This window comes from Colossoma macropomum, unplaced genomic scaffold, assembly GCF_904425465.1.
Source record: "Colossoma macropomum unplaced genomic scaffold, Colossoma_macropomum, whole genome shotgun sequence".
Taxonomy (NCBI): Eukaryota; Metazoa; Chordata; class Actinopteri; order Characiformes; family Serrasalmidae; genus Colossoma; species Colossoma macropomum.
In genome coordinates this window covers 17,790,932-17,808,541 of record NW_023494793.1, presented here as the reverse complement: position 1 = coordinate 17,808,541, position 17,610 = coordinate 17,790,932, and the positions used below count along the sequence as shown (strand labels likewise).

Genomic DNA, 17,610 nt, shown 5'->3' with positions numbered 1-17,610 from the left:
GATGAACAATGTGTTGTAGATGGTTCTATATAGAACTTTTTTGAAAAGGCTTCTATATAGCAACAAAAAAGGTTCTTCTATTGTTACACCATTAAGCTTGCTACAATGCAACAGAAGAACGCTTTTCAGAAAGATTCTATTTAGAACCATCTACAACACATTCGCCATCAACCTATTTTGATTTCATGATGCAACGATTCATGATACAAAGGGTTCTTTGAGTGTTCATGGCTCTATATAAAACCATTTTCTTTACTACAGAACCCTTGAAGAACCATGGTTTTTTAAGAGTGTATCAAAGGCAGAGAGGGAGGGTGAAAAAACATGGCAATTTTTCTGCTCTGCCTGGGAAGAGCAGGTGGCCATAGCTAAGCACGTCCCACCAACAACTCCCTTCCCTTGCTCCCCTGCCCCGATTCTGAACCATTACAGATTTCACATTGTCCCATATAGACCTATAATTTTTATTGTCCTCAGGATGGCATTGGTCTGGCGCCTTGCTATGACTGTGGTCTTCCAGGACTGGAGCCTCACAAACCTGGCAACAGAACGAGAGACTGAATTAGAGAGCCATACCAAATGGTCTGCTGGAATTTTAGTACACTGTTTTACTGTAGGAGCTTTTATTTCATGACCTATGTAACTAACTACATAGGGGTTAAGGAGCCATTTGCGGCTGGGGAAACCTCTCTTTGGAGTAGGTCTCTTTGCACACGGCATGTAACGATACTACCACAAGATGTCAGTGTGAAACAAATTATATTTTACCAAAGACTACAGTGGCATAAAATATACTTTTTGTGTACTAATCCTATGAAAAAACTGTAGTTATCAAACACATCATGTCCCACAAATTCCAGTTATCATGCATGCCTTAGGTGTCCTAGCGTAATGTATGTATGCATGTAAAATACATGTAACCTATTAAATGTATTGTATCAATTTGATGTGAATTAATCATAATTTGTACAGGTGCAATGGGAGTATCAGACAGACAAATAAATAAGCAAAGAGGAGTGCCTTCATCATTTGGGCTATGGGCTGGAATAGGTCAGTAACCTCCCATGGTAAGGAACATTAGCAGGATTATTATTGTGGGATTATCACTGTTAAAGTGTTAGCTGGCAGAGCAGGTAATCCAGGCAGCCAGGATAAGTTTCCACATACCACGCTTTATATTCCTCCTCATTTCTACGCGGAATGTGGCAAACTAATGACGTCCTTTGGCAATAAAGCAGCAGGAGGTGAATGGCGTTCGTACCTTGGAGACCAGGGCGCAGAGGTGAGACTTTGGAGCATGCTTGGCTAACCAGAAGGGTGTCTGTGGATGGAACCTGTTACTTATTAAGGCCATGTGTGCTCATATAGTGAACAATTTACTGAGGACCATGTCAGATATAAATGTATTGTTTAATGTGAATATTGACATGAATGGCCAATAGGACTGCTTGTAGCATGCTGAGTTTGTTTCTAAATATAAACCTAAATCTTTTAAGCTACTGTGCTGAGCACATGGGATCAGTAAAATGAGAATTGGTTTTCAGCACATGTAGAAGCTGGATGATCAACTGCCTACAGTTAAATGCATGCATTCTATTAAAATAATATTTTAAGGCTAAAAAAATCAAGTTTAGATGTTTTACTTTCCATTTCAAAAGACAGCATCTCTGAGCTGGCAAATAAAGTCCAGTCGTATGACCAATATCAGCATATACAGTCACGGCTAAAGAAACACTCAGTAAGTCATCACAGTTGTTTAAAAAACACGTTTTCCTTTTTTAACAAAGTGGTTTTATATGGGAGACTGTCATGGCTATCACGCTGTCACATGTTAAAGTTGTAAAGATTTAAAGTAAAGTTTAAATACAAGTAAAAAAGTTTAATTATTCAAATTATCTGTGCAAATTATTTCTCATATAAGAAACCAATAAGATTTCCAATTTTACGCATTATTTGTTTGTGTATAATTACAGAAAATGCTTAAATTCCTGTCCTTGTCACTGCAGGCCCTAATAAATCCACTAACCCTAATTCTATGGTATTGGGATTGAATGGATATCTAATGTGTATTAAGAACTTAGGGGTGCAGTATAGTTCAAGTGAAAAGCAATTAGAGAACATTATAATATTTTGCTCTTGAGTGAATAGAAACTTGCTTGATTTTGTTAAGCTTTCATTTTTTAATAAAAATAAATCACTGCAAACCGAATCAATCCAAACCAACACGTTAGACCCCTTGACTGTTATTTGTGTCATCAGTGTCAGTCACGAATGTGCCAGCTTCGAGTTTCACCCAGTTTTAGATGACAGATGTGTGTTCTTTGTTTCTACCTGTTGCGTTTTTGGTAAAAGTTTTAAGCAATCTCAGCTCGACCTCAGTGGTTCACGACGGCACAGAGACACTCACTCAGGGCTGCTGTAAAACAACACTGTTAAAACTCTGTCTCAAAAAGCCAATTTATAACTTTAAATTCTCAAATAACACGGCTAGTAGAGGCTTTAGGCGTTGACGTGGTAGGAGTCGCCCTCCATTTCACTTCATGCGAGTCCTGTGTCGATAGAGTTGACACGAATCCAGGAGCGAGCGAGCGAGCGAGCGAGCGAGCGAGAGAGAGAGAGAGAGAGAGAGAGAGAGAGAGAGAGAGGTCCACTGAAACGGGATTAAAATCGCTCCGGGATTTTTCCGGTCCGCTCTGTGGTTAAGCTAACAACACTCGAGCTGCTGATGGTGATGATGATGGTGATGGTGGTGATGATGGTGCTGCTCTCTGAACTCGACTGACGGGGCCGCAGGTGAACTTTGGGCCGCTCTGAGTCCGCGGTGATGAACCTCAGAGGCTCTGTCTGACTCAGACAGCCCGGATATTCTCATGGTTGTCGTTTTCACGGGTTTTTGTAGCGACGACTAGCCATGATGTGAGGACAACACCCGGATGTTGTGAGAGGCGCGCGCTCCATGGCGCTCGGGGAACTACGAGAAGCAGTTTGTAACCGGCGGATTAACGGCTCGAACTCACTCCGACCACCAGTCTTCTAGTTGCGGTGGGGAAACCAGTTTATAAAAGGGACTTTCAATGAGGAGTAAAGGATGGAAGAGCCAGAGGAACCGACTGGAGGTACTGAATCCGACGCGCGCTCTCAACTGACGCTCTCGTGCGCTCGCTCGCGTGTTTCTCTTTTCCTCTCAGCGCTCAGCACGACTGTCTGTTCGCCTCAAATATGTGAGAGTTTGATGTTAACTGCTGTTTTTTCCTCCTTTAAAGTGTGTATTTTAAGCGTAGACTGTCAGACCGAAGCGCTGCCCTGCATCGTATGATTTGGACCACCGCTTTTATCTATTTTTGGTTACTATATCTAAAAAAACGGTAGGCTACAATACAACTACTGACAGGTCTGACAGGTGAGCTGTCAGTGTTTCTGAGGGAGAAAAGAGTCAGAGAATACTTTTTGTACACACTTGACTAACATTAGGCCTTGAATCTATGCCTTCTACATTGGATTCAGCCATTAAAGGGGAGTTAAACCTTTTTTTTCAGAATTTCTCCATAAGTAAATGTTTAAGTTGTAAACAAAGTCATTAGTTGTGGTTTGATTTGAAATGCTCCCTTCTAGAGAATCTTATCGAGTCAGAGTTGTTCACAGTGGTGGTGATAGGAACCAGACATCTGAAGTGCTTTATACTTCTTAAACCTCACTCACAGAAAGTTATTACTTGAAATGTTTATGAATACATTGCCAGATGCCTGAGACGTTGTTTTATGATAGTTTGAAGATAAGCTTTTAGCCTCAAGCTTATTTTTTCATTCATTAATGGTGAAGTGGTACATTTTGCAAGGCAATATAGTCCCCAAAGAAAATGTTTTTTTCCAGTTTTACCAGTGTTTCACCATTATCAACATTACATATAAAAAATAGAACATACATATAGGTTCACTGGTGGTTTTGGATAGTGGATAAAATGGCAATATTTTGCTTGTGGACATCATGACCCCTGGTTCCTATCACCACCACTGTAACAAAATTAAAGTCTGTATGTTTTTTTTTTTTTTTCACAACGAACCATTTTTACACCAAACCACTCTGTGTGACTTTGTTCACATTTCAATGACTGAATTGTGCAGAAATTTAAAAGAATCAGTGGAATTCCCCTTTAATTAGCTAGTTTTATTGGGATGTACTGATATTACAATTCTGGGCCAAGGCCAACATCTAATAACTTTCATGTCCATATCTGCTGATGCTGATACATAGACATTTATCAAATATAGAATGTAGAAACTGGGACTCCATTTACTTGGACCAGCATCACAGACAAATATAACATTTATTTCTATGTGGCTACAAATTCAGAATTAATTAATAAAATGCAGATATTTTAGGGCAGTAGCCCAGTGCCACCTATCCATTATGCTTTACTGGTGTACAACAGACACGTCAACAAATATTGGTCAAACCTAAACATTTTTCCACTTCTTTAAGCAACTATATGTTATATGATATTTTTTATCATTGTGCATCCCTAAGTTTTAGCTCTGTCCAAATGCTCACAAGTTGACAGGCACATTCTGTTGTGCCTTGTGGAGCACTCGAGCAGATGGGAACAAATGGTGGAATAATTTAGGCAAACATTTTGTATGTGTGTGGCCATTCAATTGCTAAAACACGCAGCCTGAAACTGTCTAAGACTCAAGTTTGACTGAAGGTCCGTAAACCTTTTACCCTAAAGGTCCTATGTTTTACATTTTTCTTCTGTTTATATGTATATATATATATATATATATATATGTATATATATATATATACACACACACACAAATGACCTCTGCGGTCATTGGCTGCCCTGTGTTGTGCCTCATTCAAAAGCAGTTAGGCTGAAACTGTCTATATAACTTCAGGGTGAAGGGGCGGAGCTAAACGGTTGTAGGTAAATATATGTAAGTATTTTGCTTTTTTATAATATCACAAAAGCAATAAATTCAAAAATATTTTTTTGCAGATTCATTTCTGTGTATGCACTTCAGTGTTTTGACATTTTAACAATACGGTTTTATTGTCAAAAAGTGATGAAGATTTAGTTTCCTACAATATGGACAATTTAACTTGCTTCTTATCAGGCCATTGAGGGAACTTTTAGGAACATTTTAATACTGTCCTTACTACTTCTATAAAACAGTTTTACCAACAAATTTAAGAAGTAAGCATGGAGCCTCTTTGAAATATATAATGATTTAGATTTGTAAGGCAGTGTTTCAATATTTGCTTCAGGTGATACTACTAGAAGAGCAAGCACAATATCCAAGTCCAGATAATCAGAATTAATAACAACTTCATACAGCTGTTGTCATTGGTACAAATCATGTGTTCATGCCACTAAGCCTGTGCTAAACCACTGAATTTTATTTCATTTGTATTATAACATGTGAAGCATCTTTTCAGTTGTAGATGGCTGCTGTTTGCAGGCGTTGTCAAGGAGATTCACTTTGTCCACGCATTTCTTTCGAGATGCTATTAATAGCCTTTCCGCAAGCTCTTCTGTGTCTGTGCCCAGCACATTTCATATGAAGTGTCTCTAGATTTGATCATAAAGCAAACCTTTTGCGTGGGTGGTGTTGCATGGGATTCTACACACAAGCCTATACCACATAAAAAAATTAATATTTAGGTATTTTTTCTGAACTTAAACGGCAGTTAGAAAAGGATTAACAGCAGTTTGTTTGCTGTTAGTTATAGTTATAGTCATAAGGCCTTGCGTGAAGGTATATTCTCTTGATAGATATAACTTGGCACTAGCTGCTAAAGCCTAGTCTGTCTGACAGTGTAGATCAAATGACCCAGAAATTCCACCACCAGATACAGCTCTGCTTTTCCACATGACAGTATATTGATTTTCTCTCTCTCTCTCATTCTCTTTCACACTCACTTACTTTCTGTTCCTCGCACTCGCTAACTTTTTCAAACTCTCGACCTCACACATTTTCCTTCTCCTCCTTCTCATCCTCAGGGGCAAACTATGCCAGCGGCACCAGAGCCCCTCCCTCTAGTGAGGCTCCTCCCCCTTGGTCTGAAAGCCCCTCCCGCTCCAGGCAGGCACACCCCCAGACTGCTAGTCTGTCCTGGCAGGCTGCGATCAATGCTGCGAGAAGCGCCAAGGGTGACAACCCCCAGACGATGAGCGGGCAGTCGGTGGCAGGTTCCACACCTGTGGGTTCCCTGTCCCAGAGGAAAAGGCAGCAGTACGCCAAAAGCAAGAAGCAGGGCAGCTCCACCAACAGCAGGCCTCCACGGGCACTCTTCTGCCTCACCCTCAACAACCCTATACGCAGGGCCTGCATCAGTCTGGTGGAGTGGAAGTATCCTTCCATTAGCTTTCTCATGAGATGAGATCATGGCTTGGGCTGGCCGCAGGGTTATAGTGATCTGAGACTAAGAGTGTGTGTTCTGAGGAGCTTAAGGATTTTTTTATCTGCTATTATGTCTATTTTATATATATATATATATATATATTATATATATATATATATATATATATATATATATATATGCATACATATATATATGCGTATATATATATACATATAGCATCCGTTTAGCATGAAATTTTAACACAGTTCAAAAGGACTTTTACAATTCTGTAAAAAAGTAAAAAAGTGGTCATTTTTATAGAAAGCTAATAGAAGGATAGAATGCTGACTTTGATTTATTTTCTGTTTCTCCTTAACCATTTGCTTTCCAGACCTTTTGATATCTTTATATTACTCTCTATTTTTGCCAACTGTGTGGCCTTAGCTGTTTATGTCCCTTTCCCTGAAGATGATTCCAATTCAACCAATCATGACCTGGTGAGTACAGCAGTTATCTCCCTCTCTGATAGATCTTTCCTTTGCTTTGAGCTGTCCGCTGTTTTTCATTTGCTTTTCAGAGATGTTAGGCTTGGGTTGGTGGGCTGATTTAATGTGCTGTGAATCCATGATTGAGCCCTTCTGCTCTGGAGTAGCTTAAGACCTGCAGGTGATTCTCCTGTGGTTCTCTGGTTGTATTTACTCGGGGCTTATATCATTGGCTCATTGTTGTTTATGTTTGGCTGTGATTGGTAGATGATTGTCCTTTCCTGGGTTGTCTTTATTGCGGTATCATGTTTCGTTTGTCTGGACAGTGCTGTTGAATAGGTTGTATGCACTAGGTGTGTTTCATGTTTGCGTCTATAACACAATGTGAGTAATATCGTAGAAGAGAGAGCAGCTAAGAGTGAGTCTCATTCAATAACCATTATGCAGCTGTGTAATGTTTGCTTGCTTTCTTAATTTGAGGATATTATAAATGTGGTCAACCTTACAGTTGAGTAACACAGTCACATCCCCAGAAGATTTAGATAGGACAGCTACTAAATCTTTGACCAATGTCTTATACTTCAGGCTGGCATCAAAAGAACACTGTTTGGAATTGTCTAACATACATTTAATTAAGTATGAACATTAACATACTATCACGGCATCGTTAGCACCATATGACACTAATAAATAATTCTGTCACACATTCTCTTGCATCATCAGCTCATCACTAACAACGTGTCTGCTGTCACATAGTATTAGTGCTGTCATGGTATTAGTGATGAAGGCAGCATGTGTTTCTGTGTGAATGTGTTCGTGTAATACAGTGATTGGTTCTGTGTGTGAATACAACTTTGTTTTGTTGAGAGCTCTGACTTAGGATAAACATTGGGAGTTAGGAAAAATAAAAGAAGACAAAACATACATTGTACATATGTTCTAAACTAGTGAAAACTGTGGAAATATGACCAGGAATTATGGGTAAAAATATTAAGATTATTAACAATGTATTGTGCTTCCTTACACTTTTGTAAATATAGTGTGTTAATACAAAGCTGTGCAGTGGCTGTGCCTCACCGCCAATCCAACGTTACACTGCATAAGAGGAAGTGACCACCCATTGAACTTGATGCATGTCATTCCAAGTTCAGTGTTGGGTAGTTGCCTGTTTTTGTTCATCTGCATACTGTGCACTTTTACTATAATAGAAACTTTGCTTTTAGTTCATCTGCAGCTTCATCTCCCTCAACAGTCGCTATATGGGCTACAAAAGGAACTTTAAAGGGAACTCAGAGGAACCCTGAGCGTTAAGACTCAAAAATAGTGCCTTAAAATAATAGTGTGCCTTAAAATAGTATACATGTCCAATACCATTAAAATGTATATACACCAAATAAAAAAGTTATGTTTATCGTAAAAACATGACAATTACCAGTGGGTCACCCTAAGGCCTATTTGAGCTAGATCAGTTTTACCACAGAAGGTGATGTAATTTGTAAGGTATTTGACTGGACAGTTTGTACAGGATAAAGTATCTGTCATTTCCTCAAATTACCTCAGATAGCCAAAATTGAAATGTCATGATTTGGGCATTCACCTCAGCATTAAGGCTAAAATTAAAGCTACAAACAATCAAACAATGAAAACTTCCAATTAGTACCAGATACAATAGTGTTAAGCTCTCATACAACTATACGAACTCTGCCCATATATTTCATTTCATTCTCCTTGTAATTAGCACATCAACAAAAATGTTTTAGATTGCGGTAGTCCTGTTTTGAGGATAAAGAAACTGTGCCAACTTTGAGAGAAAATATATACCAAATTATTGTGAATTTCAGTAGTCCTGTCATGAATTTAAGAATTGGGTCAAATCAAGCTCCATGATAGTTGTTGCAAAAAAATGGACGCACTGTTTTCTTTTACTGTGATGTTGATTACAACATCAGTATTATTACTGAGGGAGCTTAGAGTTGGGCAAATTATAGAAGGTGATTCGCTCCAGAATTTTTTACTTGTAAAAACTATGGCACATTTATACTGGATTAATGTCACAGATCTTGTTTGTGATCTCTCAAATTACAGCACCTCCCCAGGTAAAACCAGTCTAGCTTGAACAGGGCTTAAGTCGCACTGTGATGATGTCATATGAATACACTCCAGCTGAAGTTGGAACTGCTGAATGATATATTTTAGTTAAATTATATATTTAGCATCTGGTTTTCACTCTGTGGACAAGCAAGAGCAAGAAAACCTAAAAGATAGACAGCGATTGTTTTGCACTCTTATCATCTTTTATGATAATATAGTAGGTAAACAGGAAAATCGATGAAATTAGATATGTGTCCTTGAAAAATATCCTCTATCATTTAAAGGATAATGTCATTATCAGTGAAAATAAAAGTCTAGCAAAAAACACAATTAAATGCTAAATTAAGTCAACTGAACCTCATGCTTGCCTTAGAAGGCCAACAAGCCAGGCTGTGAATAGAACCGTGCGTGTAGCACCCTGCATGCTTAAAAGCCCTTCTGTTTTCCACTTTTTCTGTGCAGTTTTACAACCATGGCTTTTATCAAGCTTAGCGCTAGGCTTGGAGGACCATTCCACCTGCTTTTAGTTTTGGAGGGACCAAGAATCTAGTGTCTCCCTGAAATTAGCACCTATGCCTGTAGTACTTGTTTTCTCTCAGAGTTTGTTTTTAATTGAAGCATTGCTGATCAAGGGGTTACATCATCCATATGATAAAAAAACATCTGCAGTTTGGGTGAGTATGAATAAGTGTGTGCCTGGGAAGGATTGCATGTCCTGGTTTGTGTGCGTATGTGTGTCATGGCTGCTGGGGTTATAGTGCTGATCTTACTGCTGGCTAAAGGATTAAACCCTGCTGTGGATTAGCTGTCAGTCAAAGGGAGGGGGTGGTACTGAGGTTGATGAGGGTCATGGGGCTGTTGGTGTTCTACTTTAATGATGCAAGTCCTTCAAGCCCTCTCCAGTATTTTTTGTTTTTGTGCTGATTAATGATGCTCCTGGCTGAGCTGTAGTGCTCAATAATAACCATTTACCCGAAACCTCTCCATTTAATTATGTGCATCTTGGGAGACCAGCTAAGAATTTTAAGCATCTCCACAAGCATCTTGTTGCATTACGCGGCATATGAATACACTTTTTCTGTAAGCAAGCGTTCATTGCTAGTATAAAAAGAGATTTCCATTTTATACGGGTTGTCCCAATTCTTTTTAGAGTACTAGGATTGAAGCCCATCCAGTTATAATTTGAATTGAGTATCAGTTAGGGTGGCATCGATACCAATACCAGACCAGTGTCGATGCCGGTACTAAAACGCAGTATCCTACTGGCAAATAAGAATATACCATAAATCAATGGAATTTAACAAAGAAAACATCAAAAGTGTGGGATTATTTCAAGTTTGAGACAAGCTGTAGTAAGAATACCACTCATCTCCCACTGTGCTACAGTCTGAGGTAATGTTAGTCCAGGTTGTTACAGGGAATGAACATTAGAGGTATATAGAAGGAACTGCTGGTTTCTTGGGGTAACGATAGCTTTTAGCTTAGGTTTAGCCCATAGCACAGCAGCTTGCAGGCTGCGTTAGTCTGTCAGAGTAGCTGCTGCATGCCTACGTATACACATCACAGGTTTACCTACATATCGTTCAGATCTGTTGTTAACTATTTCGCACAAAAGTATTTTTACTTCAGTTGTTAAATATTCTTATTAATAACTATACTTTTTTGTGACATAGAACGGAATATATGACTATGTGGATTTATAGGCTAGTTAGATTAGAACTTGTTTCGGCATCGGTGCTCTGTGTTGGCAGATACTTAAGAATCAAGTGTAAGTATTGGAAGGCAAAAAGTGGTATCGGTGCATCCTTAGTATCAGATATTTTAAGCCTGATTCGCGTCCATTCCTTCTGTTTTTTGCACTCTGTTTAGACCCCTGTAAAAGAGGTGGCATTAACAGCCATTATTCTCAACGTGCAGCAGTGATGCACATTTTCCAAAGTTAACACCGAGATCTAAATGTCTGCTGAGTGGAACTATTTTACAGTGCAATATCAAAATTTGTAATATCTGCATTGCCAACATTTTAACAGTGTTTGAACTGTCTGAGTATTTAAAATGCAGCTATTATGCTTCCAATCTTTTTTCTACTGGTGTCCAAAATACATGTTTTTTACTTGCAATTTGCAGGCAGAGAGAGAATCACAAAAACGTTATGCTTTATTGGCCACACCACACTTCTTCTGGTTTAACCCCTTAAAAGCCCAGTCCTATTACATACTACGGCTTATTATTCAGTTACTACAGGCACTGGTTGAGATACTCTTAGGGTATTGAAATGTGTTATAAAATTCTGGGCCAGCAATTGACAATGCAGTAGCTGAAGAGACTGTTATCATGAAAACCTTTGTTTGAGTCCATTCGTCCTTTAAGAGAACCTTAAATGGCCTACACCGTTGTCTACATAAGATTTTCACAAATTTGAATACTGTTTTTTAGCAGAAGCCCAACAGAGCAAAAGAGACTAACAGAGTAATGACTAGACTACTGAATCATGCACAATAGTCGTTTCAGACAATGACAATTGATAATGACAAATGACAGATTACGTGCATTAGGCTTTCTGCACTGAGAAGATTTTTTTTGCCTTGCATGCACACATTGATACAGATTATTTTTAAGTCTGTGTCAAACCCTTCCCAGTTAGAAAACTTGGTGTTAATCCTAATCCTAATGGTATTGTTTCAGCAGTTCCTGATTGAGGCTTTAAATGATTTAGGAGTTGACGTGCCACAAGACCCAGAGGCTGTTTTCTTTAAGACGGGTTTCGATATTGGAGAGTTTCTTGGAACAGCTCAGACTGAGAAAGCTCATCTAGAGAGGCATGTTTCAGTATTTCCCCTACCATAGAACTTAGTAGGCGCCTAGTAATCTTGATTACCGCCCACTAATCCAATCAACAGTTCTTCTGATCAGGGACACTGATTGTTGCCCCTGGTGTTTGATTGTTAACTTTCTCACAGTGTTCCTGTTATTATTTTGGCATTCTTTACATCGACTGGTTGACAAAATAAGCCTAAAGCTCATTTTAGACCAAAAATAACTGTGCTGCTTCTACACTGCAGAGACCACTGCTTTCGGTATCCTCTTGTGTTAATCAGTGTAGTCTTTTATGCTTAGCACATGGCAAGCACATCATGAAGTTAATGCTTCTAGTTAAAAGTCTATTGAAAAGTCAAAAGTTTTTTGGCTGCTTGTGTGCAATGCTAGTGGTTCCTAGCTAGAAGTACTCTTATCACAGAAAACTGTAGGCACCTGCTGTTTTAAAATCAGTTAGCTAATAGACAATTAAGGTGAATGCTTTTTAAAGAGCCACCCAGCCATAATTATGTACTGAAACTGAAAAGCAAAATATAGGTTCTAGAAACATAAAGAACATATTACAAAATCCATGAAAAGACAGGTGTGTAGCTAGCCTACTAGAAGGGGTGGGTCTTTTTTCCCAAAAAAGCTGACCTTTTATAAGAACACACATACCTAACATGGGTCCTAGGTCAGCTTTTGAACCTAGGTCAGCTTTTGACCCGATGCTACTATTACATTATTAACCACAGCAATTAGGTGGGCCTAGTTACCCCTCCCAATCTTGTCTATAATGTACACTACACAATTCACATGGTCCTGTTCAAAGAGTACCTCAAAACAAACTTAACAAAAAGAATACACTACAGAGATTTTTAGTGAAATAAAGTAACATTTATGTAAATTACACTGAGTGTATTTCAGTGACTAATAGTAATGTATAGTAAACACAGTACTAGTATTTTCAGTCAGAAGTTAAAATCTTCAATGGGACAGATTTTACATTATTTTTTACATCATTTTTATCAACATTGTGACAACTTTTGGAGCTTTGCAAGGACGCAGATGCAGTATATCACCACAGCTCTGAGCTTAGCTTAGTGCTAGCCAGAAAATGTCCATCTTAAAGGATATTTAAATGTAATTATTTGTTGAACTGAAAACTAGGATATTTTGATTAAAATCTCTAATTCTTAAAATGATAGTAAATTATGTAAACATTATTTTTAAAATAAGTATTGAGATACTAATTTGGGCACATGAATGTTTGTGAGTTTTCGAAGCCTAAAATGCCTAGATTGAATTTAAATGAGATATATTTCATACTTTTTTTTTTCTCAGTTTACTCCCATGTGCTTTTTGAAAGACATATGTGATAAGTGGAAGAAAAATGCTTTAATTCAGCTTTTGAGTAATGTATTTAACATATAATTTTTATATGTGAAGAAAGGGTTGTTTTCAGGGCGTTTATTCTATGTTCAAATAAGAACACTCTCATTGGCTGACTCTGCTGAGGGTGCGACTGGGCCAAACAGGTGCAGGGGTGAGGTGCAGGTCGTCATTGTGTATAGCTGTATATAGCTTAAAAATGGCTGCAATTGACCACAGCATTGTGAGACTTGTTTGTGCTTGTTCGAACCCTGAGCCATATACAGAACACAAAGAGGAGACTCAACCTCCAATCAGGATGCAGCAGGATGTTTCCAGGTTTACGTTTATGTACAACGTGCTACCAGTTAAACTGATAAAGAGAAACTAACTAGGTGTTTACTGACCTATACAACCTAGGGCTAAAACGTGACCTACTGTAAACCTCACATCTAACAATGGTATATTTCCTTTTGTTTATGTCCACCATGGTGTTTCGTTCTAGTGTAGGCGAAGGCACTACTTCTCTGTGACGTTGGAATGGGAAGAAAAAACCCAACAGCCTGTAGAATCTTTGCCTTGTTTGAAATGAAAACACTGCAAAACATCTGAGAATTCACATTTAATGATTTCTTGAATAGAATATACAATGACAAGTAACATGTATGTAAACTGTCAAGGAATATGCAGATCTATTTACTTGGTCTCCTTTTAACAATATGTTGTGATACTTGTGATATCCAAAACATGCACTATTATCCTGCTCTGCCTGAATTTGACCACAGACATGAAGCTTAGCCTATATGATGTAAGAGGTGTCTAGCAAAGGAGTTGCCATCTATTCAAAGCTCAAAGATTGTGTGTTTGGGTTTGTGTGTGCAGAAACATATTCTCAGAAAATGTCAGGTTGCGTCTATCTAACTGTGGGGATTAAGGGTTTAACCAGCGAGCAGAGGGAAATGAGTCAGGATAAGCAACGCAGCATTCACTGTGTGTTTGTGTGTGTGTGTGTGTGCGCATGTTTGTGTCCCACCATAAGGGCAGAGGACACAGCAGGTTCTATGAAGTAATACATGTTTGCAGATAAGCCACATTGTGCTAGTCCTATATATGGTAGCTTGATATGCCATTTGAGTTCTGCTGTTTTCTTCTGTCCGTCTCCTACAGCAGACAGATAATAGGGAACACAGTATTTTGAAAAAAAAATGCTCTTCTAGAACTGCGTGTAACATGACCAGTTTGCAGCTGTATTTATGTGTGCGTGCTTCATTGATTGTATTGGGCAGTGGTGACACAGTGGCATATTGGCAGCCTGTGTCTTGCCCTGCAGTGTCTGAATAGCAGCTTTACTAGGCCCGGAGTATGTGCGTATATATTTTTGGTATGTGCCAATTTAAAAATTGTAAATCACCATAATTACCCTCTGTAATGGTTTATAACATTATCATAATGTTCCCACAGAGCACTAGGACCTTTACTGAGAGCTCTGAAGGTGCTCAAACATAAAACAAAGCATGGAATGTACTTGCTAGCAGGTGCTGAAGTGTTTTTTTGAGGAAACCAAGAAAAAAACTGATGTGCAGATAAACAGTGGAATATTTGTAAATAAAAGACTAACATACTTGCGTAGTCTTGTAAATAATTCCCTCTTGCCCCCCTGGCTACTCCTCAGCATCACAGTATGTTTTAGATGTGTGGGAAACACTGAATGTTTAGGTGATGCTGAGCTACTTTTTTACTTTCTATTTTACTGCATTTGTAATGCAGATAAATGTTACACTTCTCTGTAATGCAAATCCAGGTAGATGTAGTCCCAGTTTCTGTCTTATATATATATATATATATATATATATATATATATATATATATATATATATATATGTGTGTGTGTGTGTGTGTGTGTTGGTATCGGTGTCAGCATCAACAGCTATTTACGAAAAATATTGAATATCGGCCAACAATTACCAAATCAGTGTATCCCCCCCAATTAGTTTGCCTGAGGTGAGCTTTTACATTACATTCAGGTTATATTGTGCGCTATTATAATCTCACACTCTTAAGAGAAACTATGAAGACAGTAATCAGGTGACTCTTCCTCTGTTTGTCGCATCTCTTTTTGACTGCTCCTTTTTCTCTCTCGCGTCCCCCTCTTTCTCACACTGTATGAAAGCTCTGTAGCTGAGGGACTTTGTGTAGGCTTTTCCTGAGTGGGTGTGTGACAGCGAGAGGGTCAGTTCTCATTAACACACACACACAAACACACATGTGCATGCACACACACACACACAGACTGTTACCAGAGAGCATAGCCAATTTGCAGTCCACAACATCCACTGGTTATATGCCTGGAGCTATATAAAACGGAAGCAGTGGCTTTTTCTGAACAGATCATCATTCCTATTGATATAAAAACGCACGTGGGAGGGAATTGATCCCTTCACTTCAGCTGTATGAGCTTGGATTTGCATGCCATTGAGTACAAAGTTAGTGCTAAATGTGGAAGCTGCTGAATATGTATGTTTTTGAGAATTCGTAAGTCTTGGTGAATTAGATTACAAGCTGAAAGTACTTTAACAAGCACAGTTGACACAAGTGTATCGCCGAAATTTTTTTAATTAAATGAAGTGTTTTAACTGCCAAAAAGAATTAATTTTTTATGCTTTTTTGCTCAGATGTGGTGTGGAATGGTAAAAGTAGTTACAGTAAAAGAAACACTCTTGTATTTGCAGCGAGTATTTATTTTTTACTATCTGCATCTACTTATATCCTTAGTATAATTAGTAAAATTTTGGGACAAATTTGGCAATGTACCATTCTTTTCCATGTATAGTAAGGAGCTGTCACTATGGCTGGGCAGTATAATGGTAATAAGGTATTCAATGGTATTTTAATTTGTCCTGCTGACTAAGCTATCATTAGCTTAGCCAAAAGGCTACAGAGCCAAAAGCTACAGACCCAAACACCACAAACAGGTTTAATTTTGCCTTTCTGTTGTTTCAGCTCCCTCAGATTTTAAACATTATCTTCAGTTAGTGCTTTAGTTAGCCAGAATCCAACATGTTCTATGGGGAGCAGTGCTGTTACCATGCTAGCCAAACTAATGTTAACCAGCTCCTCTCACCCAGTTAGCAGCACTGTTTAAAATGTAGCAATTGTTAGATAGACGAAGTAACTTTTAGTATTGATTTTAGTATTTAGTTTTTTAAAGAATGCTTCAGGAATTGTGAGCCATCGCTGATGTCCAGTATTAGTCATGTACATGTCTGCCGATACTGATCCTGAAAATATAAACATTTATAAATGTAGAAATGAAAGAAATATAGAAATTCCCTTGGATTAGTATTACAGAAAACTGTAACACTTACTTCTATAGGGTCACAATGCAGTAAAATGAATTAAATGCAGACATTTTAGCACAGTATCCCAGTTTTTTGGTCTTCCAGAGTATAATAAATATGTCATCAAATATCAGTTTAAAATATCAATTAAATCTGAACATCTGATGCGGATTGTTATCTGCTTATACTAATATGATTCTGATATTATGAAGAGATGGGAACTCAAGCTCGAGTTTATTTGTTAACACTCCCAACCAGAGTTTGGGTTTTGTGACATTGTATCTTTTTTCATTGGTTCAGCTGGTTATGTTGTTTTGTAATTTGTTTTCAAATTACACATGCGAGTGCTTGTTTATAGGTCAAAAATTTTGCAGGAACGCAAGTGCTCTGTTACTCTCACATTTGCTGCATGGCTATGAGCTGTGGTCCAAGTTATTGTTTTAAGCCAAGGGTGTCCAATGTCCGGCCCCAGGGCCAAATGCGGCCCGCCAACAGATTTTAATTGGCCTCCGGCTTCTGTTTTACAGGGTATTATAAGTGGCCTACCAGCCAGCACATTGTAGTTCTTCCTTTCACCTGATGGTGGCAGTTGACCAGACCTGCAGCTTCATTTAGTAAACAACATTTAGTCAAGACTACAGATATAAAGTTCAAACTAAATTGTGAAAACAGCCAATTTTGGCGAGATGGAAAACTTCTTATCAGAACAAATTCAGTAGTTCAGTAAATATTAACCGTTTAAGGTTGAATGAAAACATAGCTACACTGCGTTTATTTGATATGTAAAGAACATTACCTAATAAAACCAAAAATTTATAGATTTTTGTTTAGTGTGTCCCACAAATTACATTTTTCAACAAGTAAACGCTTGAACAGGAATATGATTAATACATTAGGCATGTTGTATTGTTACTCATAAACAATTTAATTATTTATTATAAGTGCTTATCGATCAAAGCTCACAGAAGCTCAGATTCTGTGCTCTTATATTTTGAAATCTTAATATTTTTAATTATTTGTCAATAATATGTTGGCCCTCAGGTATTTTAACACAGTACAATCTGGACCTCTTTGAAAAAAGTTTGGACACCCCTGTTTTAAGCCGTGTAACAGTGCACACAAAGTTGAAAATCTAACCCCAGCCACCTAAAAATCTCTCTCCAAATAACAAGCCTTTTACTACAGAA

The 17,610-nt window shown here is 38.2% G+C and overlaps 1 protein-coding gene across 9 annotated transcripts in view; it reads left to right on the top strand.

Moving 5' to 3' along the window:
• The window catches only part of cacna1db (calcium channel, voltage-dependent, L type, alpha 1D subunit, b), a 138,796-nt gene that overhangs the window by 13,775 nt on the left and 107,411 nt on the right, over positions 1-17,610 (top strand). For all 9 annotated transcript variants that reach the window (XM_036578681.1, XM_036578689.1, XM_036578688.1 and 6 more), the window contains 2 exons: positions 6,002-6,350; positions 6,734-6,839. In XM_036578681.1, the coding sequence (XP_036434574.1) occupies positions 6,002-6,350; positions 6,734-6,839 (455 nt within the window). The remainder of the gene's footprint in view (positions 1-6,001; positions 6,351-6,733; positions 6,840-17,610) is intronic.